Here is a 25,565-nt window from a genome sequence, read left to right as displayed (position 1 = left end):
TCAACTACTTAGAAGTTCATCAAACTTGGGAACTCTCTGAATAACTTACCTTATTTTTCATGTTATTTCTTATGACATTAATACATACTCATTACTGACAAATCTGGAAAACATTTAAAGGAAAGCCTAAAATAGAAAATGAAATCATTCCTATCCACAGAAGCCAGAGTTTATATATATATATATACATACACACACACACACAGTGTATATTTATATGCATGTACACTCTAGAAATGAGACCAGGATATTTATAGTTTTATAGCTTTTTTTTTTCTTTACTTAGCAACCTATACTAGCAATCCCTATGCTAACTAGGGCATACTGTAATATAATAAACCAATCTCTGCAGTAGGCATTCAGATTGCCTTTGGTTTTCCCATCTATGTGACTGTAACAATCATGCACTATAGCCAATGCTGAGATGAGTATCTTCAAATGTAGTTTTCTTATGCATCCCTGACTCTCTCCCAAGGGTAAATTCCTAAAAGTGAAATAGTCAGCTGAAAGAGAACATTCGGTAAATCTGGTATATGCTGCCAACTTGCCACGTTAGGCATTACTAATCTTCTTAACATTGTTTTCTAATTAGCTGAGGCCACAGAAGCATCTGTGAATGAAACAAATGACCTGTCTACACTGCTTAAGGAAACCACACATTACCCAGGCATAATGGGCCCACAAAAGCTGTGCCTGTACAGACAAGTGCACACACACTGATTCGCCAGGGGCACCGGGGTGTGGACAGAGCACAGGCCACTGGATCTGGCTTGGAACTGCAGCTCCACCAATGACTGCTTGTGTGGCCCTGGACGGCTTGCAGTTTTCTCAGCTATCCACCACAGGTCTCTGTGTCCACATCTTTGGGCAGATTCGCCACATAAAGGCATCTGGCACTGCAGACTGCTCTCGCTGAAGTGCCGTGGCCCAGTGAACAACACAGCTTTAAGTCCCACCTCGCCTGCTACTCTGTGGATCCTAGGAAAGTCCCTTGGATCTCTCAGAGATATTTTCTTAATGAAATGCTCAGCTCGTACACCTGTTGTGAGGAATAAATGAGGTCATAAATATAAAGCTCCAAGCACATGCGAGGCACTTTAGTTATTCTGGTTTTTTAAAAATGGGTTTCACACCCACAATGAGCCAGAAGGCACAGGATGACCAGTCTGTCCAGGGAGCGTGTTGGGACGCAAAGCCCTGAAGGCTGAGCATTCTCCACGGCAGTACCTAAGCCTTCTCCTTCCAGACGGGAGGCTGACTTGACCAGATCTGCACACCAATGTGCACACTGCTATGTCTTCGGTACCACGTGAGGTCTGGAAGCCACCAGCTTGTGGAAGAAGCCAGAACCCAGCACTTTCCCCAGGAACCAGCCTGGCCTTCACTCACACTAGAGACTGCGTGGCTGCAGACAGCCCCGCAAGTGACTGAGCAGGTCCACCAGGGGCACTGGGGTGGAGGCTCATGTCAGAGCTCCACTCCGGTTGGAAGGCACCTGCATTCTCCTCCACTGCCCCCGGCTTCTGGAAGTGAAGAAATCCTGACTAAAGGGTCTCAACCTAAACAACTCCCCCTTTTTTTCCCGGACGCTTCTATACTTGCCTGCTAAAGCAAGCAGGAAAAAATTGAAAGGAAAAATGAGAAGTTGCTGGTTCACCAATGTTTTTTTCACATACAAGTTGTGATCTATCACTGCAAATACAGCATGGCCACACTGTCTGCCGGCAGTGTTCCTAAGTTGTATACTGTGTTCCACAGAATAAAAACACACACTGCAGGAGACTTAGAACACCCACTTGTCCCTGTCAGCACGCTCAACCCCTCATAGGGGGTGTGGGGTGGAGGACAGAGTCAAGACCATTGAGCAAGCAGGGGTTGATTAAGGTTCCCATTTGAAAGATTCCAAAGACGTAAACTTGGTGAGAAAGAAAAAAATAAATGATGCATGTCATGCCAATCAAAAGATACAACCCAACCTGAGACCAAGCTAAATCAAGCGCTAGGAGCAATCAAACAAGTCCAAGGCAACGATTTAGGGAAAAGACCTTGACACAATGGAGGCAAAAGTCCACGGACTGAGCTACACTTGTGCCTCGGTGGCTCGAAGCACCGACTAGGAGAGTCCACCAGAGCACACTGACAACGTTCACGAACCAGACGGCCAGGAAGGAGAAGTGGCAGCTCAACACTTCCGGAAACTACCAGTGTTTGTGGGTAAATGGGTTAAAGAAAAAAACTTCCTTTTCCCCCTTCATCCTAGTTTACACATTCCACCAAAGCCAGGATGTCGTGTGGTTTCACCGAAATCGTTCCGTAACACTTTCTATTTCTTCTGTTTGCAAAGGCAGCTCCGGAGACGCCTGGGGGCACCACCTGGCTACCTCACCACCCAACACACTGGCTCCCAACTCCGTCCACCCTACAGGACTCACACATCAGAACCGGCAAACAAGAACCCGAGCCGCGGGCCCTGCGGCCTCTTCCGGAATCCCGTCCCAGGCCACCCGCCGCTCTGCGGGGACAGATGCGGGAGTCGGCGTGCCCGCACCCACCGTCAGCACCGGCGGCACGGGGCCGACCCGAGAGCGCGGCCCCGGGAACCGCTCCGCAGGCGGGCACCGCGCGGTCGGCTCCGCCCGGCCCGGCAGAGGCAGGCGCCGAGCGCCCCAGGCCGCCGGCGGAGAGACCGACCCGAGCGCCGCGCCCCGCACGCGCAGGCCCGCCCCGGCCTCGCCAACGACCCAGAGCCAGGCCGACCCGCTCACGCCGGGCCCGGCGCCGCCGCCATACCTTCTCCTCGCCGTCGTAGATGCGCACCCCGCGCTGCTGGATCACCAGGGTCTCGTTGAGCTCCAGCAGGCCGCTGGTCCACACGAAGCGGTCCATGGCCGACGCTAAGCCGGCCGCCGCCACTCGCCAGCCCGCCCGCCTACGCCGGCGCCGGCGCTCCCGGGCCGCGAGTCGTGCGCCGGGCGGACGGCGGCGCCCCCTGGCGGCGAGCGTGGCGGAGGTCGCCTTCCAGGGAGGGTGGGCACGGGGGCGCGCGCGGCGCTCGAGGACGTGGAGGCGTGCGTGTCGCGCCCCCTGGCGGTCAGTCCGCCAATGGCCTTTTAGACCCTTGCTGGGCAGCGCTGTCCACCCCATCCTAAGCCCTCAGCGTAGAGGGAGCCCAGACTGTAGCTTGGACTTCTTATTGTCCTTTACGCCTGCGTATCCGTAGCAGTTTTCTTGTCGGTGCCTGTCATTTCATTAAAGGCTATAATTTTTTTTCAAATGAGAATTGATGGCACTTTTTTTTATACAGCTGCATTATGTTAAGTCAATTTCTATACAGAAGCCTTCAAAGATTTGATTGGAATGGGATTGAAGAGATCAACTTGGAGAAAATGGACACCTTAGAAATATAGGGCCTCAGCCTGCCCCACGTTCAGTCTGTGTGCACGCTGGCACTGGTCAACCTCTGTGAGTTTATTTTCTCTGGATAAATTTAGTCTGGCTGGGTTGTAATAAAAAAAGAAATATAGGGCCTGCCAACCCATGAGTGTGTTATCTATATTTAAGGTTTCTTTCAATAATACTTGGTGCTTTCCCACAGAATAAATTTTGCAGAACCTCCAAACCTTCGGAATCAAATGATTTCTTCTTGCTGCAATCCTACTAGAGCCCTGTAGCACCTGACACAGTGGTCCATCACCCCTCTCTTTCCTGCACTTTTTGCCCTCGCCCTGTTATCATCATCCTTTGGGTTATTCCTCAGTGTTCTCTCACCAGCACCTACCTACTTCACGGGACCAAAGGAGGAACACCTGAAGCCGATTATTGATGTTCCAGGTGCCTGTAGTTTCATGGTCAGCTGTGTTGGTGGAGACATTTCCGAGAAGGAATTCTTCTCTTTGGATCTTTTCGAAAAGGGTCTACCTTCTCTGACAATTGTGGGATAATGACATAAAAAAGAGTTTAAAAATATATCATTCTTGGAGAGGATAAGTCTGGATATTAGGAGAAAATTGCCGTGCTGGAAAACCTATCTGTTTTTCAAATTTTCCTGCTCACTCTCAGCCAATTGAGACCTCCACTGCTTTCTCTGAATCACTGCTTTTTAATATGCCCACTGAAAATCACTGGGGGAAAATTCACATGATATCAAGTTAACGTTTAGAGTGAACCACACATCTATCTAGTTCCAAAGCATTCCCATCACTTCGAAGGAAAATCCCTTACCCATTAAGCAAGCAGCCTCTCCCCAACCCCATCATCCACCAATCCATGGACTTCTGCGGATTTATCTATGCTGGGTATGTCATACAAATTGAATAACATCACACACAACCTTCTGTGTCTGGCTTCTTTCGCTTAGCAAGCTTTAGAGGTTCTTGAGTTTTTGTTAGCTGTCCTAATTGTTAAACTGTTCTCTGTCACTTAATGGGAACCCATGTTTACTCAAGCTGTCTGATGAAACTTTAGTATAGAACAACAACATTGACAGCAGTACATAAACAGCAGTGATGTCTTAAGAATGGTGAGAGTATGACTTGACTGTTGTTTCTGCCAGAGTTGACCTTAAATGTAAGCAGCCGTACTGAAAATGGGACATTAAGAAAAAAAAAAAAAACCTACAGAAAATCCCACACCCGTTTTGCTACTAGCTGCCATAAGAGGTCTGAAGAAAAGAGTGGACAACAATGGGGAAAACTTACCTTAGTGGAGGGCCGGCTTTGGAGGTTCTCACAGCTGGGCAGGGGCGCTGTGGGGAAGTCACACCCTCGCACCCCTGATCCCACGCTGAGACCCGGCTGAAACAGAACACAGCCCCAGTCCAGTCTTAGTGCAGAGACCAGGCAAGAGGAAGCAAAGTCGTGAACTCAGAGCGTAGAACCGGAAAGGCAGTCTGGACTCTCCCTAATTCTCCCACACTAAAACCTTCCGGCTGGGAATCGTTACGTTTTCTCTGGTGGAGAGGTGTTTGGGTGGCTTTTGTGAAGGTGCTATTTCTAGGTGAGGACTGAGCGTTATGGCAGCACACTTCAACACCAAGTGTCTACAGTAAATGCTTTTAATCTTCACAGGCGGAGTATACACAACCTGCAGAAGGGAGCGCCTCTTTCCTCGTTCTCTCTCTCTCTCTCGCAGCTGATAATTGTGTAGTATGCAGGCATAGAAAGCAGACTCCAGTTCCCGTCTGCGAGCTCAGCAAACGTGGAAACATAATTTCCGAGCTTGTCATCTGCGAAGCAGAGATGAGGCTCGAAATGGGGTCACGTTGGCGAGAGGAAAATACTCGTGCTCTCGGTACGTAGCCTGCTGGTTCCGTTGTCCTACAACAGGCGCAGCCAGAGCACACTTTTTTTTCTCGTCTGCCTTCCTCAAAGGACCGTGACCGTCCGGGGACTCGTCCTATCTGCAACCTCGAGGCGCTGCTAGGTGAGGATTCAGCGGACCGACTCCTCCTACGCTGCACAGTCGGGACGAAGAGCGTTGTTTGACTTTGAAACGCACAGGCTCAGCGGGCACGGACCCGGGTGGACGCCCGGGCACGCTCCCGGCACCCGCAGCGCAGGCCCCGCCTCTCTGCGCCTATTGGCCCATTCAATTCACGCCGGCACCAATGGGCGGAGGCGGCGCCCGCGCTGTCAAAGGCTAGCGCAGGGGCCGCGGCGCGCAGTGTCCGGCGGCCGCGGCCTGAGGGAGTCTGAGCCGCTCCGAGCAGACGCGCATCCTCCGAGCACGGGCTGCTATGAGCACGCCGGCAGTTCCCCGGGACCTGCAGCTGCCCCCGAGTCAGAGGGCCCAGTCCGCGTTCAGAGGTGAGGCTGGCCGAGATGGCGGGAGCGGCGCCAGCCGGCCGGAGGGGCGCGGGCGGGCGTGGGGGCCGGCGGTCAGGGCCACCGGGCCTCCCGCCGACGGTGTGAGCACTCGAACCGGTGGCTGTTGGCTCTGTGGCGATAGTGTGCGGGTTGAGAGCCTTTTGTGCGGTGGCTGCCGGCTGCGGACCGGTAGACACGAGGAATCCGTTTAGCGACGGAGCGAGTGCGCAGGCCTGGGTGGCGTTGGGGGTCCCGGGCCGCGGGGGGCGGGGCCGGGGCGGGGCGGGCGCACAGCCCCACTGCGCCTGCGCCGAGCCCTCCCGGAGCGAGCCGGGTCGTGAGCGCCTCCGGCGTGGTGGGCTTGCCTGCTCTGATGTTTGGATTCACTTCCTCGCCTCCTTATTCTGGGAACCCTGGGGTTAAGTGGGTCTCAACAAATACGACTACTGTTATTTCTTTGTTCTTCAAATGAGAAAACAGTAATTCCCAGCTGAACCAGTTCTGGCGAGTTAGAACTTGGGAGTCTAGTGTCTCACCTAGTCTAGCACTCGGTTCCCTGAGGCATGGCTTTCAGCAGCGTAGACAGTGATTTTGCACACAGTAGAGAACATGATTCTCCTGCACAGTGCTTGTGGGGCCTTTCATGATCACATTCGCTTATTAATGGAATTATTTCCCAAAGGCAGTGCTGAATTGGGCGCTTTTCTGGAAATGGAAAATGTGGTCTCAAGTACAGCAGTTTGCGAAATAAAATCTCCACTTAGCAATATTTGCTGTTTTAATTGATGTTGACTTATAGATCTTATATTTTATTATTTAGAACAAAGAAGACAGAAATTCAAGGAACATCTGTTAAGAAGAAAAACATTTTTTTCATACAAACAGGAAAATCAGACATTGTCCAGGTGAGGTCCAATTTATTCCAGTTTATTTTTACATTCTTTTTTGGTACAAAGTTTTCAAATCTGGTGCTATTTTGCACTTTCAGCACATCTCAGTGTAGACTAGCCACATTTCAAGTACCTCAGGACCTACATGTGGCTCGTGGTACATTATTGGATGGTGTACCATTAGATTGTTGAGTTATTCTATCTAAATTGATTCACATTCTTAAGCAGAAACAAAGGTGTGTGTATGTGGTGGGGCAGGGGTTTCCAAAATGTAAAAATGTAGAGATTTGAAGATTGTTTTAATCTCAACATAGAAAACTCTTGATATTATCTTACTTACATTTTTAGAATTTTACATGGTTATAGCAAAAACAAAGCTTATGAAAGTATATGGAAGTGGAAAGACAAAAGGTTTCCTTACTTTCTACAGTTAACTCCATGACAGCATCGTTTCCAGGTTTTTTGCCTGATAAGAACCTGGGCTGTAATCTAGGCCTGCAATTATTACTAAAGCCGCCATTCAAAATGTGTAGTCCTGGCTATGTCAGAGCTTTGCCACTTCTCTAAGCTGATTGAACAAACAGATGTGAAAGGTGGCAAAACCATAATTATTAACTGTTGCAGATATCAAATCTTGTCAATTCTAAACTTATAATTTTTTCACATTTTAACGTAATCTCTAGACTTACAATCTGTTTTAGAGTCAATGACAGGTCTGACTTTTTTCTCCTCTTGTTTCATGTTAGATAAAATCATTAGAATCACCTAAAAGATTGTCACAGCCTTTACTGGTCAGTCTATACTTGTAAAAGGCAGATTAGGTTAATTAGAGAAAACATTGCTATGGAGAAATGGCCTAAAAGCAGTGCCAACTAGAAACTCCAGTTTTTAATATATCCTGGCTTGTGTTTGGTAAATTCTGGATTTCCTTTGGGAAGACTATTTAAAAAAATATTTTTCCCAATTTAATAAATCTGTTAGTAAGTACTAAAACTAACCCAAGGAGGTGTTGCTTGATAAAGGTTTTTTTCTGAAAACTTGTTTGGACACTAGAGAAGAATGATTTGGAATAAGATTGTTACATGTTTACATACTCTATGGTAGGGAAGATATTAAGACTTTCAGGAAAATTCCTCAGTTGTCTTGTTTGCTACTGCACTGTAATAAAACTTTTTCTTAGGAAAAATCTCATCTCAGTTCTTGCCTCAACTTAAAATCTAAAATTTTGAAGTTGGTTAATTATTAATATCTCCCCATCCTTCTTCCCAAAAAGGAAACCTCCTTGATACAGGATTGATTTCTTTTTTTTTTTTTTTTTTAAGTTGTGGCAAACAGACAGTGATGACATCTGAGGACCAGATCCAAAAAGGAACAAAAGCTCTGAATCTTAAAACAAAAATGGTAAGAGATGAACATAGAACTCATAAATATCTTTGTTTTTTCCCCTTCATAAACTCTTTCTGAAAAAAATGAGTCCTAAACTACCGTTTTGTCTTAAATAACTCTTTTAGGCTGATAAAGAAAATCTCAATAGACCTACAGGGAACAAAAATACAATGGTGGACAAAAATTGTGTTCCTTTAAAACTGTCTAATGAATTAAACAACTCAACCACAGCAATTGATGCAAAGAATTTTGGTGATGATAATCAAGCTATGCAGTTGTTATCAATTAAAGATGATCCCCAAAGTCAACATATGACATTAAGCCAAGCATTTCACCTTAAAAACAACAATAAAAAGAAACCAGTGACTGCAGAAAAGCCAAAGCAAGATGCTAACATGCCCAAAAAACCTGTGCTTGGAGCTTACCGTGGTCAAATTGTACAATCTAAGATTAATTCTTTCAGAAAACCTCTACAAGTCAAAGATGCAAGTTTGACAACAACAACGAAACTTGCAACTACTGTCTCTAAAGCCACAAAGCCTCAGCCTATAAACACTAGCAGTGAAACAGTGAAAAGTGAGCAACCCTCAAATATGACAGCTGCCATTAAATCTGTGAGCGCTACATCTCAGAATACACAACTTGTGAGACCTCCTATTAGAAGTCACCATGATAATACCCAAAACACGGGGAAGCAAAGCATCAGTAGAACCTCGGCCAACGTTACCATCCGGAAAGGGCCTCGGGAAAAAGAGTTATTACAATCAAAACCAGCTTTATCTAGTGTCAAAACTGCTTCTTCTCAGGACATAAAAAGAAACAAGGCACTGTCCAGAGGCATAGCATCTGAAATGGTAGCCAAGCCTACTTCATCTTCTAATGCCAAATTGGTAGAAAAGTCAAAACCCGTTGACCAGCAAAGACCTACTATAGCAACGGCAACTGTTAGTAGTAGGTCAGGTCAACCCAAAGAAACTGCAGAACAGAGAAAGTAAGTAGTTGTAATTTTCTTACTTTAATTTTCAATAGAATATCACTTTTGGATTTGGCTTATAATTTTATTGAATGTACCAGAATTTTTCATGTGTCCTGTCAGGTGTGTGATGTCACATGTCATGGAACAATATGATCCAATAGAGATTGTGTTTAAATGTGTTTTATTAGTTTGCCTTCTGTAACCTAAGTGCATAATTACTGGGAGACACTTTATAACTTCTTCATTTAAAAATGAACTTGGGATCTTTGAGTATACAGTTGCTCTTGATGTGGTCAGTATGTTTAAACTGTGAATTAGCTGTGTGTCACTAGTGTAGAACTACTTAAAGACCTGAAATACTTTGAAACTTGCTCCATTTGGCAGAATTCTATCATAAATATCAAAGTAATACTTACCTGCTGCTTCTAACTGTAGAGCTCGTCTGAGTGAGTGGAAAGCTGGCAAAGGAAGAGTATTGAAAAGACCTTCTAACCCAGTAGTTCAACAACCTGAGCCTGAGGGACAAGCTGGAAAACCGGTTGGGTCCTTCTGGACTACCATGGCAGAAGAAGATGAGCAAAGGCTATTTACTGAAAAAGTAAACAAGACAATTTCTGAATGCCTGAACCTGATTACTGAGGTAATGTTTATTTTATACAACATTTGTAGAGCATTTTAAAGTTTGAAGATTACTTATTAATTAGATTGTCAGTCTTTTTAACCAAGTAATGTCAGTGAGTTGCTGTTGATTTAATCTTGTCAAATTGTTTGCACAGTTAATTAATTTTAAGATATACTGCCTTGTTCATTAATTGTGAGATTGTTAGTCTTTCATTGGCTGAGTTTTGCATTGAGTTTACATAAATAGGTTAAAGAGATAATTGGGTTTTTACTTGAGTTCCAAATTTGCAAGATGTTAGTATCCAGTGGACAGGGTAGATATTTATTTTCACTTCTGATATTTCTGTTTCTTATCTTTATTCAACATACTTAAAATTTTTACACTCATTATGTATTTTACCAAAAGCTAGCAACACGAGTACTATTAATAATAATCACTGGGGCCAGCACTGTGGCATAGCGGGTAAAGCCACTGCTTGCAGTGCTGGCATCCCATATGGGTGCTGGTTCGAGTCCCAGCTGCCCCACTTCCAATCCAGCTCTCTGCTATGGCCTGAGAAAGCAGTACAAGATGGCCCAAGTCCTTGGGCCCCTGCACTTGCATGGGAGACCAGAGGAGGCTCCTGGCTTTGGATCGGCGCAGCAATGATCTTTGCAGCCATCTGGGAAATGAACCAGTGGATGGAAGACTTCTCTCTCTGCCTCTGCCTCTGCTTCTCTGTAACTCTGACTTTCAAGTAAACAAATAAAATCTTTTAAAATAATAATAATTATATGACCCATTATCACAGATTAAATTTAGGTTAATGAAAATAATTCTCAAACAAAATCCCATTCATCTCTAAACCATTATCATCCTGGTCTTGAATTTATTGTAAAATTTTACTATTTGAACCAAAATCTTCTGGAGTGATAATAATCAGCCCCAGAATATTTTCTTTATTTATTGGCTACTGTTTAATCTTGTTTTTGTGAACTGTTAGTGTCTAAGATCTATAATGAAACTGAATATAGGATATGATTTTAAAACACAGAGAGAGGAGGAGAGACAGAGAGAGAGAAAGGTCATCCATCCACTGGTTCACTCCGCAGATGGTTGCAACGCTCGGAGCTGCACCGATCTGAAGCCAGGAGCCAGGAGCTTCTTCCAGGTCTCCCACGTGGTTGCAGGGCCCAGGGACTTGGGCCATCTTCTACTGTTTTCCCAGACCGTAGCAGAGAGCTGGATCAGAAGTGGAGCAGCTGAGACTTGAACTGGCTGGCGCCCATATGGGAATCCTGGCACTTCAGGGGGCAGCTTTACCCACTATGCCACAGTGCTGGCCCCATAGATGAACATCTTTAAACCTTTTGAGGACCCGTGAAAATTATAGTCAGGAAAACGCTGATCCTGTTATTACTTTGCTGCATTAAGGTTTTTTGTTTTGATACTATGGAATTTTTCTGCCCTGCTGTTTAACTAAATATAACTCTTACATAAACCACTACAAATTCATTTCGGCCATAATATCAAAACCCAACAAAGACATATAAATATGGAGGGACCAGTACTGTGGCATATCAGGTAAACCTGCCGCCTATAGCACCAGCATCCCATGTGGGTGCTGGTTCGAGTCCTGACTGCTCTACTTCTGTTCCAGCTCCTTTCTAATGCATGTGGGAGAGTAGTGAAGGATGGCCCAAGTGTTTGGGCTCCTGCACCCATGTGGGAGACCTGGATGAAGCTCCTGGCTCCTGGCTTCAGCCTGGCCCAAACCCAGCTATTGTGGCCTTTTGGAAAGTGAACCAATGGATGGAAGATTTCTTTTCTCTGCCTCTGCCTCTCCCTCTTTGTAACTCTGCCTTTCAAATAAATAAATAAATCTTTAAAAAAAAAAAAAAAACAAATATGGAAAAAAATCCTCAGGCTATTCGCAAACATTTGATAGATGCAAAAATTCTAAATAAAGGGGGCTAGCATTGTGGCACAGCAGGTTAAGCTGCCACCTGTGACACTGGCATTAACCCTGATGGAACTATAGGCCCCTGGCTTCAGCCTGGTCCAACCCCAGTCCTTGCATCCAAGTGGGGAGTGAATCAGCAGATGGAAGGTCTCTTGCTGTCTCTTCTCTCTGTTACTCTACCTTTTAAATAAATACAATCTTTCAAAAGAAAATTCTAAATAAGGTATTAACATGGAACCACACACTATATACAAGAGGATAAACATCAAGACCAAGTAAAATGTTAGACTTCATTTACTAGAACAAGGGTACTCTAAAAATGTCCCTGTTGGTTGCAGGTGTTTGGTACAGTAGTTGAGTTACTACTTGGAATGCCACATCCCAAATCTGAGTGATTGGTTCGAGTCCTGTTTGTCCTACTTCCAATCCATCTTCCTTCTAATGCGCCTGGGATAGCAGCAGAGAATGGCCCATATACTTGAGTGCCTGCCACCCACATGGGAGACCCAACTTGACTTTCAGGCTCCTACCTGGGCCTGGTGCAGTCCTGGCTGTTGCAGGCATTTGTGGAGTAAACCGGAAAATGGAAGATATCTCTCTGTGTCTCAAAGATAAATGAAAATAAATAAAAGCATTTTTAAGTGTTCGTGGAAATATAGAATTAAAAGATAAGTTTATTTTGATGCAGAAAAAATATGAAATTCATACATAACTTTTTCATAATATACATTTTCTATGAACTTTTTGAAGACTATTTCTCAACTAGTATTTCATTTCTTTTGCCTTATATTTATTGCTGATGATATTCTTTTTGTTAATCATTCACAATAAGTTTGGAGTTAGGATGATTTTTATTTTAGTAAGCATAATTATTATTTGTTGGTAGTTTGTAGGGTAAAAAAAAATCACACACTTTATTTCTTGCTGTTTTAGGGGTGCCCAAAAGAAGAAATACTGATCACACTGAATGACCTGATTAAAAATATTCCAGATGCCACAAAACTTGTTAAATATTGGATTTGCCTTGCACGTATTGAATCAATCACAAGTCCTATTGAAAATATTATTGCAATCTATGAGAAGGCCATTCTGGCAGGGGCTCAGGTGAATTAAAATTTATTTATATATATTATTACAGTGAAAAAGATACAGAATTATTTTGGGACACAAGATAGTGTTACTTAATAAAACTGGTTTTATGTATAAATAGTATAATAGTAATAAATGTTCAGACACTAAAGGATTGCATTATAGAAGCAGTTTCAAAGCCTTCTAAAACTTTTCGTCATGTACTAGGGATAATCAGGGGTGGAGAATTTTTTTTTTCTGCCAGGGGCCATTTGAATAATTAAAACATCATTCATTCATAGGCCATACAAAATTATCATTAGCCTACTATAGATGTATTGAATTTCAAGTCCTGCCTGTGTTTGCCTTGGCAGGACCAGGCCAAATGACTTCGCATGATAGGCATTCCCCACCTCTGCCTTAGTGTATGCATATTTTGAGACAGGCTCAAATGTGAATTTAATGAAACTTTTTGTGAGAAATGTTTTAGCACAACATGTCATTGTGTACATTTGCTATTTGTGACATTTACTGTGATTTTTAACATTAAAATTTTCTTAATTAAATATAAAGCAAATATAACTAAATCAACTTTTAAAATATAATCAAGCTCTGATGGCTTTGTGAAAGAACTCTGCCTCTAGGAGTATATCTCAATGTACTTATGTTTATGCACCACATGAAGTCGTCCTGCTCACGTATAGAAAATGACAAACTAGTTTCTCTAACATTATTACCACCATATTTCTCACCTTTTCTAAACTATTGATACAAGAAACCCTGTGTAAAGAGTGAATCATTTCTCAAGAATTTTTCTTTGGTTGAAGATTTTTTGTTTTTATAGCTAAATGTACAAAGACATAATTCCTTTTCACCAAGTTTCTAAAAATATATTTTTCAGACTGTTTACATAACTAATTTTTTAAAAATTTCAGTTTTTTTGGCTTTTCTCTAAGAAAGGTTGATTCTCAGCAAAATCCATAAATGCTAAAATCAACTTTACACCTGAATCAAAAATCAAATATTGGATAGATATTCTCTTATTGATTATTACATTCTTGAAGAGTAATTGTATTTGACAGAACCCTAATTAAAAGGGAGCAGGGCTGGCGCCGCAGCTCAATAGGCTAATCCTCCGCCTGCAGCGCCAGCACACCAAGTTCTAGTCCCGGTTGGGGCGCCGGATTCTCTCCCAGTTGCTCCTCTTCCAGTCCAGCTCTCTGCTGTGGCCTGGGAGTGCAGTGGAGGATGGCCCAAGTGCTTGGGCCCTGCACCCGCATGGGAGACCAGGAGAAGCACCTGGCTCCTGGCTTCCGATCAGCGCAGTGCGCCAGCCGCAGTGCACCGGCCGCAGTGGCCATTGTGGGGTGAACCAACGGAAAAAGAAGACCTTTCTCTCTGTCTCTCTCTCTCACTGTCCACTCTGCCTGTCAAGAAAAAAAAAAGAAAGGGAGTATTAGACCCCTACTACTGTAAACCAGAATGGACATTTCTTTTAAGGCAGATTAAAGCAGTGTAGTTAGGGTGTAAAGCTAGAGCCACTGTTGTGTGTAGAATGCAGTAATGTAAACAGAAAGATGTTACACCAGAGCAGAAATGAAAACAGGAATCAAAATTAGTCAAAAAATTTGAAAGCAGAATGGGAATTCAGGAACACTTGGTAATCCAGGACTGCTCACTTATCTTGAATGTATTATGTTAGCAGGCATGATATCTCAAAGGAACATGGTAAGTACTATGATACATGCAAATAGTGCACATTTAGTAAAGTTTTGAATAAATGAAATATATTGGGCTGATCAACCATAAGCTATTCAGAGATGCATTTAATAGCATGTGAAGCAAAATATAATAGTGAACTTAAATATAGGAGAAAAGCAGCTATTAAATTTAATACTCAGCCCTTTCATATATACTGATACTATTAATTTACCATCTTCATTAATTTTGTTTATATCAGGCAAGCAGCAATAGTTATCAAAGGCTTCAGAAAAATGGGGAAAATTTTAAATTGATGAAATTCTATCCTCTACGTTCATTGTTACCTATAATTTGGGAAAAAATGGTCATTTTTAAATCTTAGTAACTACTAAGTGTTTTGAGAAGCTTGGTTAAAGAACCATTGTCTCAGGGCTGGCATTGTTGCACAGCAGGTTAAACTGCCCCCTGCAATGCCGCCATCCCATTCAGAGTGCTGGTTCAGTCCTGGCTGCCCTGCTTCCAATCCAGCTCTCTGCTGATGTGTCTGCAAAGGTAGGATGGTCCAAGTACTTGGGCTCCTGCCATCCATGTGGGAGATCTGAAGGGAGTTCTGGGCTCCTGGCTTCTGCCATTGTGGCCATTTAGGGAGTGAAATGGCAGATGGAAGCTCTCTCGCTCTCTGTCACTCTGCCTTTGAAATAAAGAAAGAAATCTTATAAATAAACAAATCTTATAAATAAAACAAATACTGTCGTATTTTAAAAGTGAAATTTTGATCACTGGCCTTACCATTTTCAACTTGAATCATCTAGTTAATGTCTGAGAATATAAAACTAATATGGATTTGCTTTCTTTATTTAAAAAAATTAAGCCTATTGAAGAGATGCGACACGCAATTGTAGATATTCTAACAACGAAGAGTCAAGAAAAAGTTAATTTTGGTAAGTTTTATTTGATTTCCTTCAAGCAAACTGATTTTGTTAAATTTATTTGCAGAATTCATTTTTTCTTTTAACTTATTTTGAAAGCTGTTTCTGTTGACCTACCTCTCAGATAAAGTGGATTTAAGTACTATAAGGAATTTTTAATTAGGAGTTCTGCTTCAAAATCCAAATTGTCATTGATTATCTATGGAAGTTACTTTACCTCTTTAGGCCTTAATTTTCTACAAATACCAGATAGTTTGAGGTTTTGAGGTAGGCATTTGGAGCCACAGTTAAGATGTTGCTTGGGATGTGTATATCCCACATCAGAGTGTTGTGATTTGAGTCATAGCCCCTCTTCTGATTCCAACTTCCTGTAATACAGCACCCTAGGAGGCAGCAGGTGGTGGCCCAAGTACTTAAGTCTCTGCCACCCACATGGGAGGCCTGGATTGGGTTCCAGGTTCCTGGCTTTGGACTGACCCAGCCTAGGCTGTTGTGGGCATTTGGAAAATGAACTGGCAGATGAAAAATATCTCTCTGTCTCAGCCTTTCAAATAAAAATTTCAAAAATAATATTTTTTAAATGAGGCATTTTAATTGGGTGATCTCTAAAGACTTCACCTATTAAATTCTATCATCTATTTTGTGCTCTAGAAAAGCTCATTCAAGAATTCCTTGTTTGGATATAATAGGTAGAGATATGAAAGAGATTCATTAGCTGTCAGACATAGAATATAAACATTTTTTAGATTCAAGTATAGGTTTTGCTAACCTTAGGCACTATAAGATGGTGATTGTTGAGAATACTGAATGAAATAATGTATATAAAGCAAATATCATAGTGTATGACAAATAGTAAGTTTACGAAACTTCAGCCATTAACATTCATTAACTTAAAGAAATCACTGTAAGGAAATGTAAGCTAATTTGTTTTCCTGGTTAGAAACACTGTTTATAGTTTTGTTTTTGGTTTTTGGATTTTTTTTTTTGCTTCATATCACCCAATCAGCAAATGTTTGAGTACGTATTATTTATTGCCTCCCTGTATCTGTTTATTTTCTTTTGATTGATGTTAAAATGGTTTAAACTTTTTTAAAAAAAGATTTATTTGTATATTTGAAAGGCAGAGTTACAGAGAGGCAAAGTCAGAGCGAGAGAGATCATCCAACTGCTGTTTCACTCCCCAGATGGCTGGAGCTGGGCCAATCAGAAGCCAGGACCCTGAAGCTTTCTCCAGGTCTCCCACATGTGTGCAGGGACCCAAGAACTTTGGCCATCTTCTGCTGCTTTCCCAGGCACATTAGCAGGGAGCTGAATCAGAAGTGGAACAGCCAAGACTCGAACTGGTGCTCATATGGGATGTTGGCACTGCTGGTGGCGCCTTTACCGAGTATGCCACAGTGCTGGCCCTGGTTTTTGTCTTTTAAAGATTTATTTATTTATTTGAAAGAGTTACACAGAGGAGAGGCAGAGAGAGCGAGTGAGCGAGCGAGCGAGCTCTTCCTTCCGATGGTTCACTCACCAATTGGCCACAACGGCCGGAGCTGTGCCAATCCACAGCCAGAAGCTTTTTCCAGGTCTCCCACGCAAGTGCAGGACCTAAGGACTTGGGCCATCTTTCACTGCTTTCCCAGGCCATAGCAGAGAGCTGGATCAGAAGTGGAGCAGCCGAGACTTGAACTGGCTGGTGCCCATATGGGATGCCAGCGCTTCAGCCAGGGCATTAACCTGCTGCACCACAGCACTGGCCCCTGGCCCTGGTTTTAAACTTTTTAAGGTTTCTGATGTAAGCTGCCAGATTGCTTCCCAGAGCAGATACAATACCATTATTTTTAGTACATGAAATGAATTTAAAATGTAGAACTCTAGATTCAGGATTAAAATTTAAATAATAACAAAGGTTGGCCAGCGCCGCGGCTCACTAGGCTAATCCTCCACCTTGCGGTGCTAGCACACCCGGTTCTAGTCCCGGTCGGGGTGCTGGATTCTGTCCCGGTTGCCCCTCTTCCAGGCCAGCTCTCTGCTGTGGCCAGGGAGTGCAGTGGAGGATGGCCCAGGTGCTTGGGCCCTGCACCCCATGGGAGACCAGGAGAAGCACCTGGCTCCTGGCTTTGGATCAGCACAGTGCACCAGCCGCAGCGGCCATTGGAGGGTGAACCAACGGTAAAAGGAAGACCTTTCTCTCTGTCTCTCTCTCTCACTGTCCACTCTGCCTGTCAAAATAATAATAACAACAACAACAACAAAGGTCATGCTTAATTATAAATTGTATTATAAATATTTGGTTATGTGAAATACTAAAAAAAAAAACCACAACTGCTTGGTGGAGTTAATATGTTAATGCCATATTAACCTAGTAATGTGTTCTAGGAGACCATTCTGTTGGCAGTATGCTTAATTCAGTGGAGAATATTTCATATTAAGGCAACTGTTAATAGGATCCATGGAAACACAGGATGTATGACCTGATCTTACTAGGAATGTTTAATAGCTTGAGAAGAAATGGGGAAGTGAGGAAATTCTGGAAAGACTACTTGGTATACCACAAAAGGAAGAGAAAGATTTAACCCAATTGTGTCTTGCTTGCTAAAAAGCAAGTGGAAGTAAAAGCCTTATAAAAAAGAGTTTTCCTCATATTTCTCACTAGCTCCAAAGGTAATGTAAAAAGGTAAAGCCAGTACTTAAATCTGATTCAGTTACTCTTAATTTTCCTTAATAGAATAAAACTGGTGTTCTCTAACCGTAGAATGTCTTTGGATGGGAAAAAAAAAAAAAGCTATCCATAAACTCTTGGCTTTCTGAAATACATCACTACAAGATCTGAATATACGATCCATTTTGCAAATCAAAATTATTTATAAACAGCAGAGAACATAAGTGGGAAATATAAAACAAGTAATAATAGGGCCGGCACTGTGGCACAGTGGGTTAACACCCTGGCCTGAAGCGTCAGCATCCCATGTGGGCACCAGTTCGAAACCCAGCTGCTCCACTCCCATCCAGCTCTCTGCTATGGCCTTGGAAAGCAGTAGAATATGGCCCAAGGCCTTGGTCCCCTGCACCTGTGTGTGAGACCAGGAGAAAGCTCCTGGCTTCGGATCAGCACACCTCTGGCCATTGCGGCCAGTTGGGGAGTGAACCATCAGATGGAAGACCTCTCTCTCTCTTTCTTTCTCTCTGCCTCTCCTCTCTGTGTAATTTTGACTTTCAAATAAATAAATAAATCTTTAAAAAAAATTATAACAGAAAAGTGTTACCATTTTGGGATGTCTGCCCAGATGTCTCAAATCCAAACTTGAATGCATCACTTTTTTAAACTTTTTAAAATAAATATGTATATTTATTTATTTATTTATTTGAAAGAGCCATATAGAGGGCTAAGAGTGCCAGAGAGAGAGCTCTTCCATCTGCTGTTTCATTCCTCAAATGGCCACAGTGGCAGGCATTGTTCCACACTGAAACCAGGAGCCTGGAACACCATCCTAATCTAGATTGCAGGATCCTAAACACTGGAGCAGTCTTCCACTACTTTCCCAGAAACACTAGCAGGAATCTGGATCTGTGGCAGAGCAGCCTGGACTTGACCCAGAGGTCCAATACAGGATGCCAACATCACAGGCGGTGACTTAACCCAGCAATGCCACTATGTGGCTGCCCCAACACGTAATTTTCCCTAAATCTGAACCTTCTTTTGGTTCCTGATCTAAATGAATGGTGCTATCCAGCTGTCCAAAGCAGAATCTTGGGATGCTTGTGACTCCCTTACCCTTCCTATCTCCCTACTCCTGCTTCCCAAGCACAGGGATTAAATATCTTTTTAAAACCCATCTACTTCTCTCCATGCTTCCTCTCATTAGTGTGGTAAGATCTCCTGTAGCTCTTAGCTGGGCCACAATAGCTGTCTCCTTTGTTTCCTCTCTCTACTCTTGCTCCATCCTAAGCCATTCCCAACGCTGCCAAAGTCCTGTCCTGTCACTCAGTTGCTCGAATTTCTGACTCCAGCATCTTCTCTTGTCACTCTTCCTCTGCCCCAAAACTTCTGTTTCCTTCTTGTGTCTTTTATTTTCTTCATTTCCCAGGAGGGATCATACTATCTTTGCTTCCTGGTCTTTTCATGCAAATCTTCCTTGGGGCCAGCACTGTCGCATCATAGGTTAAGCCACCACTTGCTGCGCTGGCATCCCATATGGGCTCTGGTTTGAGTTCTGACTGCTCCACTTCCAATCCAGCTCCCTGCTAATGTCCTGGGAAAGCAGTGGAACTGCTTGGATCCCTGTACCCACGTGGAAGACCAAGAAGAAGCTCCTGGCTCCTGGCTTCTGATCAGCTCAGCTCCGGCTGTTGCAGCCATTTGGGGAGTGAACCAGTAGATGAAACACCTCTCCTTCTGTCTCTCCCTCTCTGTCTCTAGCTCTTCCTCTCAAATAAATTAATAAATCTTTAAAAAAAAAAAAAAAAAAAAAACTGGGGCCAATGCTATGGCATAGCACGTAAAGAAGGCCTCTGCCTGCAGTGCCAGCATCCACTGGGTACCAGATCAAGTCCCAGCTGCTCCACTTCCCACCTGGCTCTCTGCTGTGGCCTGGGAAAGCAGTGGAAGATGGCTCAAATCCTTGAGCCCCTGCACCCATGTGGAAGACCCGGAAGAAGCTCCTGGCTCTGGATTGACCCAGCTCTGGCCATTGTAGCCATTTGGGGAGTGAAGTAGCGGATGGGAGATTTCTCTCTCTGCTTCTGCCTCTTTCTAACTCTACATTTCAAATAAATCTATTTAAAAAATCTGCTTTTTCTTTACCTAATTCTCACTTATCCTTTAGACCTTAACTCAAACATCACTTCTTTAATTAACCTACATTAATACACCTTTTCTTCCTCCTACAACCTAGGTTAAATATACCTGATTTGTACTCCCTGTTTTTTCCCCTATGCAATATTTAGTGCACTTGGTTACTTGTTTAATTGTTTGTCTTACCTTTTAAACAGTAAGCTTGATGGACAAGAACAGTATGGAATCTTCCTGACCGTTGTATCCCTAATACTAATGCAATGCCTGACATATATTAGATGCTTAAATTGTTTGTTGAATTACTGATTCCCTGTTCCCTTTTTCTGAAACCTTGGTCTTTCACTCACTAAAAAAAGTCATAGTCACTTATCAAGAAACATCTCTTAGTAAAACTCTAATAGTTTTCCTTAAAAAGAAATGCAGAGACCTTTTTAGCTTAATGGATTTATCAGGATGTCTCAAAAGTATTTAAATCTAATGTGTTTTATTTTGAACTCTTTATCTTATACTGCTTCCTTTCTCCAGAAGGGGGGAAAAAATCTCTTCTGGCATCAGTGACTCCTAAGAAATTTTTGAAGGAACATGCACACTCATCTATACATAGACATCATTTTATTTGTTCATGAAATCCTGACTCAAAAATATTTCTCAAATGGACCCTTCCTTCCTTTCCTGACCTTTCTATTTACAACAGCTTTGCCTTCTTACCATTATAGATCATTCCTTTTCATTCCATGCCTTTCCAGACAATCCTTCACATCAGCCAAATATCTTTCTCTCCAATGAAATTTTTATCAAATTTCTTGCATATAAAGTTCATTACAGTTGTGCGCCTGCCTACTTGTCAGCTCCTCACCTCCTCCCCACACTGCCACTTTTCTCATTACCCTACATTCTAAACACATAAGCTCTTTAATGTTTTTATTTATTTTAAAGATTAAGTTTATTTATTTGAAAGGCAGAATTACAGAGAGGCAGAGGCAGAGAGAGAACGAGGTCTTCCATTCCCTTGTTCACTCCCCAGATGGCCGCAACAGCCAGAGCTTTGCGGATCAGAAGACAGGAACTTCCTCTGGGTCTCCCATGAGGGTGCAGGGGCCCAAGGAGTTGGGCCACCCTCCACTGCTTTACCAAGCCACAGCAAAGAGCTGGATTGGAAGTGGAGTAGCTGAGACTAGAACCGGTGCCCATATGGGATGCCAGCACTGCAGGTGGCAGCCATGCCCACTATACCACAGCACTGGCCCTTAATGTTAATAGAACATTTTAGGGCCGGCTAGCAGTGGCACAGTGGGTTAACACCCTGGCCTGAAGCACCAGCATCCCATATGGGCACCAGTTCGAGACCCTGCTGCTCCACTTCCAATCCAGCTCTCTCCTCTGGCCTGGGAAAGCAGTGGAGGGTGGCCCAAGTCCTTGTGCTCCTGTGCCCATGTGGGAGACCCAGAGGAAGCTCCTGGCTCCCAGCTCCTGGCTTCGGGTTGGCACAGATCTGGCTGTTGCGGCCTTTTGGGTAGTGAACCATCAGATGGAAGGCCTCTCTCTCTCTCTCTCTCTCTCTCTCTCTCTCTCTCTGTCTCTGTCTCTCTCTCTCTCTGCTTCTTCTCTCTGTGTAACTCTGACTTTCAAATAGGTAAATAAATCCTTTTAAAAAATAGATCATTTTATTTTATGTGTCATACTAAGATTTCTTTCTTGGTCTTGTCCAGTACTCATTTTTCAAGACTCAGGATAAATGCTATTTGTGAAGCTTACACTTGCCATCTCTGTGTACCACAAGCAAAATGAGTTGTTCCTTTTTATAGGTTATAATAATCCTTGGTTCTTTTTTCATTTATAGTGCTTATCTCATTTTATAATTGTTTTCTTTTTTCAAATATTTATTTATTTTACTTTACTTATTGAAAGGTAGAGGCATAGCTGGAATCAGGGGCACAGCCAGGACTTGAACTCATGCACTCCAGTATGAGATGTGGACATGTGAACTGCTGGGCTAAATGCCCATTCTGATGGCAGTGTTTACTTAGGAGAATTGATGGTTAAGAAATGGCAGTTGGGTTTCATTCTTTAATTTTGAAAATATGGACCAACTAAGAATAACTTTTAATGTCTTCTGATTTTGTTCCTAAAATTTGGCCAAAAACTTACACTAAATAAGTAAATGTGTTTTCCATAGGAGGAAATACTGAAGAGGCTTATGCAACCAAGGAACAAATCCAAGAAGGCAACACTGAAGATAAAAATCTTAATCTAGAACCAGTAAAACAGGAAATAGAAAATAAACATCATAGAAATGTGGTGTTTCAAGATTGTGAAAAAGAACAAGATGATAAAACAAAAGATTCAACCAATGATGTTAAAACCCCCAATACTGAAACCAGAGCAAGCTGCATAATTAAATATAATGTATCCACTACACCATACTTGCAAAGGTAAACTTTTAAAATATAATGGCTGTGATTTATTTCATGCTTAGGGATAATAAATATGGTATTTCTAAGGTAGCTCCAGATTGGAACTATCATTTATTAATATTGAAAACCTTTTAATCAAATTAAATGTCTTTGGACCATTTCACCTTTTAAATACTCTGCTTTGCTTTTTTCTAAATATTGCCGTTTTGGAAAAGAAAACTTCTACGTCATTTTATGGAATCTCTGTATATTAGGAATTAACCAGTCAAGTATCTACTGTATACAAGTTTGTTTGGTTGGTTGGTTTTGGTTTTGTTGTTGTTGTTTTTGGACAGGCATAGTTAGATGGTGAGAGAGAGAGAGAGACAGGTCTTACTTTTCCTTTGGTTCACCCTCCAATGGCCACTATGGTCGGTGTGCTGCGCCGATCGGAAGCCAAGAGCTAGGCGCTTCCTCCTGGTCTCCCATGCGGGTGCAGGGCCCAAGCACTTGGGCCATCCTCCACTGCCTTCCTGGGCCACAGCAGAGAGCTGGACTAGAAGAGGAGCAACCAGGACAGAACCGGCGCCCCAACTGGGACTAGAACCCTGGGTGCCGGCACCACAGGCGGAGGATTAGCCAAGTGAGCCACAGCACCGGCCATATTGTATACAAGTTCTAACAAATGATGGAAGAAGTAAGTCCCTCTCTTCAAGGAGGTTTACAGTAACTGTACCTTTCTACAAGACAAGGAATCACAGGACTGTAACATATAAGTTATAGAATGATAAATAGCATAGACGTACAAAATAAAAATATTAACTTTGGGGCCCAGCATAGTGGTATGATGGTTAAAGCTGCTGCTGGCACTCCATGTGAGTGCCAATTCATGTCCCTGCTGCTCCACTTCTGATCCTGCCCCCTGCTAATGGCCTGGGGAAAGCAGCAGAAGATGGCCCAAGTGCTTGGATCCCAGGGAGACCCAGAGGAAGCTCCTGGCTGCTGGCTTTGGACTGGTCCAGCCCTGGCTGTTATAGCCAAATGGGGAGTGAACCAGTAGATGGAAGATCTCTTTCCCTCTCTGTCTCTCAATAACTCTGCCTTTCAAATGAATAAATAAATCTTAAAAAAGTTTTTATAACTCTGGGAATAATTTTGTGTTTTATCAGTGTAAAAAAGAAGATGCAATTTGATGAAACGAATTCTGCATATAAAGAGCTGAAGTTTCTTACACCAGTGAGACGTTCCCGTCGTCTTCAAGACAAGACTTCCAAATTGCCAGATATGTTAAAAGACCATTATCCTTGTGTGTCTTCACTGGAGCAGTTAACAGAGCTGGGAAGTGAAGCTGACGCTTTTGTCTGCCGTCCTAATGTAGCACTCTGCACGATGTTCTCCGAGACCAACACAACAGAAGAGGAATAAAGCTCTGAAGAAGAATGGGGTTTTATTATTCCTGAGTGTTGTGTTTTGTGTGGCTTTGTATTTCCTTTTGGTCTGGATATGGCTAAGTCCCTAAGTATTCTAAGTATTCCTGACAGTGATCTCCTTTACTAACATTTATCTTGTAACAGGCATTGCCTTTCTATGCAATGAAAACATAATCCTGCCTTGTCAATCTCAACACTTTTCTTTAAAATAAATAGTTTAAAACAGCTAGTTTACTGTGTTCCTTGACTATATACAGGTTTGGTCATGTTAGCTTCTTTACTAAATCTAAGTACAGTAAGATGTATCATCAGAAAATAAAATGTTCTTGATAAAGTTTCTAGTTTTGTATTGACATTTTAAAAAGTTGTGATAATTTTTTTTGATGACTGAGTAGAACCAACTCCCTTCAAGTATAAGATGAGGTTTTGCTTTTCCACCAGATTCCTGTTACCCACACTGTTGTGCCCTGCTGTGTCTCTTGGACAGCTTGTGGTTCTTCACTGTCACTTCATCAGTGATAGCCTGTGTCTCTGGTCTCTTGGCCTCTTTCTTTAAATTATAACTGAGGTCACCAAAAAGGATAAATAGCCTATTCCTAAAAGGGGTTCTCTGTGTAAGAAAGAAAAGAAGCCACATTTTGTAGATATTTGAAACTTTAAAATGAGTTCCTTTTATAACTTGACTACCTAAAACATTAACTTCCATAGCTTCATTTGATAGTTTATGAACTATTAGAATTGAATTAGGAAAGGGAATATATAATATTTAATAAATGTCAATCTTGTTGAGGTATCATTTCTAAAATAACCAAATATTTATACTTGATTTCTCCTCTATAACAACTTTACTTCTCTGTCATGACTCCAGCAAAATAAAATTTATATACAGTAAAGCATTTTCTCCCCATATATAAATCCACCAATAAAGCTGTTTTGTAAGTCCCAGAACTAATATTTTCATTTCATACATGCTTTTGTAACTAAAATTTCAGATAAGTGAATTGTAAAAGATTAGTTTAAAAACTATGTATGTAGTATGAATGTGGTTAAAGATCATATACTTACATCTTATGTATATTCATTACATTTGTATAATATCTCTGTTCTATTTATTGTGTTCTTATGTTCTAGAGAGTAGAAGTTTTATTCTTTTTTAACTGCGTACCTGATATGTATACAATAAAAATATCTGTATAGTGGTGTTTCAATAACATTTATTTTAACCAATATTTTATGAGATGCATAAATGAATCTACATTCAATTAACTACAGTAAATGAATTTAAATTATCTCTTTGGGGCCAGCGCTGTGGCGTAGTGGCTAAAGCCACTCTCTACAATGCTAGGATCCCATATGGGTGCCTGTTCAAGTCCTGGCTGCTCCACTTCAATCTAGCTCTCTGCTATGGCCTGGAAAAGCAGTGGAAGATGGTCCAAGTCCTTGAGCCCCTGCACCCACATGGGAATCCCAGAAGAAGCTCTTGGCTCCTGGCTTTGGATCAGCCCAGCTCTGGCTGTTATAGCCATTTGGGGAGTGAAGCAGCAGATGGAAGACCTCTCTCTGTCTTTAAAATACATAAAATAAATCTTAAAAAAAATCTTTAGGGTTGTTTTGAGGATTAAATGAGTTAATGTGTATCAA

At 42.5% G+C, this 25,565-nt stretch overlaps 2 protein-coding genes across 3 annotated transcripts in view; one reads left to right on the top strand and one right to left on the bottom strand.

Annotated features, from left to right (window-relative positions):
- VPS36 (vacuolar protein sorting 36 homolog) overlaps window positions 1–5,322 on the bottom strand; it is a 39,370-nt gene extending 34,048 nt beyond the window's left edge. Inside the window, exon 1 of one of the 2 annotated variants that reach the window (XM_008273890.4) lies at window positions 4,698–5,322. Coding sequence is in view for 1 of the 2 variants with exons in the window: in XM_002720741.5 (XP_002720787.2) it covers window positions 2,791–2,886 (96 nt within the window). In the remaining variant the exon portion in view is untranslated. Of the gene's footprint in view, window positions 1–2,790; window positions 3,047–4,697 lie in introns of those variants that run through there. The other variant, XM_002720741.5, reaches the window with a different exon arrangement.
- Window positions 5,323–5,557: 235 nt separating this feature from the next.
- On the top strand, window positions 5,558–25,120 carry CKAP2 (cytoskeleton associated protein 2). Its single transcript, XM_002720757.5, has 9 exons — window positions 5,558–5,804; window positions 6,625–6,709; window positions 8,017–8,095; window positions 8,206–9,071; window positions 9,492–9,696; window positions 12,554–12,724; window positions 15,261–15,330; window positions 22,278–22,533; window positions 23,664–25,120. Exons 1-9 carry the CDS (start codon window positions 5,735–5,737, stop codon window positions 23,917–23,919), a joined length of 2,058 nt encoding a protein of 685 aa, XP_002720803.3. The 5' UTR covers window positions 5,558–5,734; the 3' UTR covers window positions 23,920–25,120.
- The last annotated feature ends 445 nt before the right edge of the window (window positions 25,121–25,565 follow it).

The sequence above is a fragment of the Oryctolagus cuniculus genome, chromosome 9, assembly GCF_964237555.1.
Source record: "Oryctolagus cuniculus chromosome 9, mOryCun1.1, whole genome shotgun sequence".
NCBI lineage: Eukaryota > Metazoa > Chordata > Mammalia > Lagomorpha > Leporidae > Oryctolagus > Oryctolagus cuniculus.
Note: the sequence above shows the minus strand (reverse complement) of the source record. Positions and strands in the feature narration are given on the sequence as shown.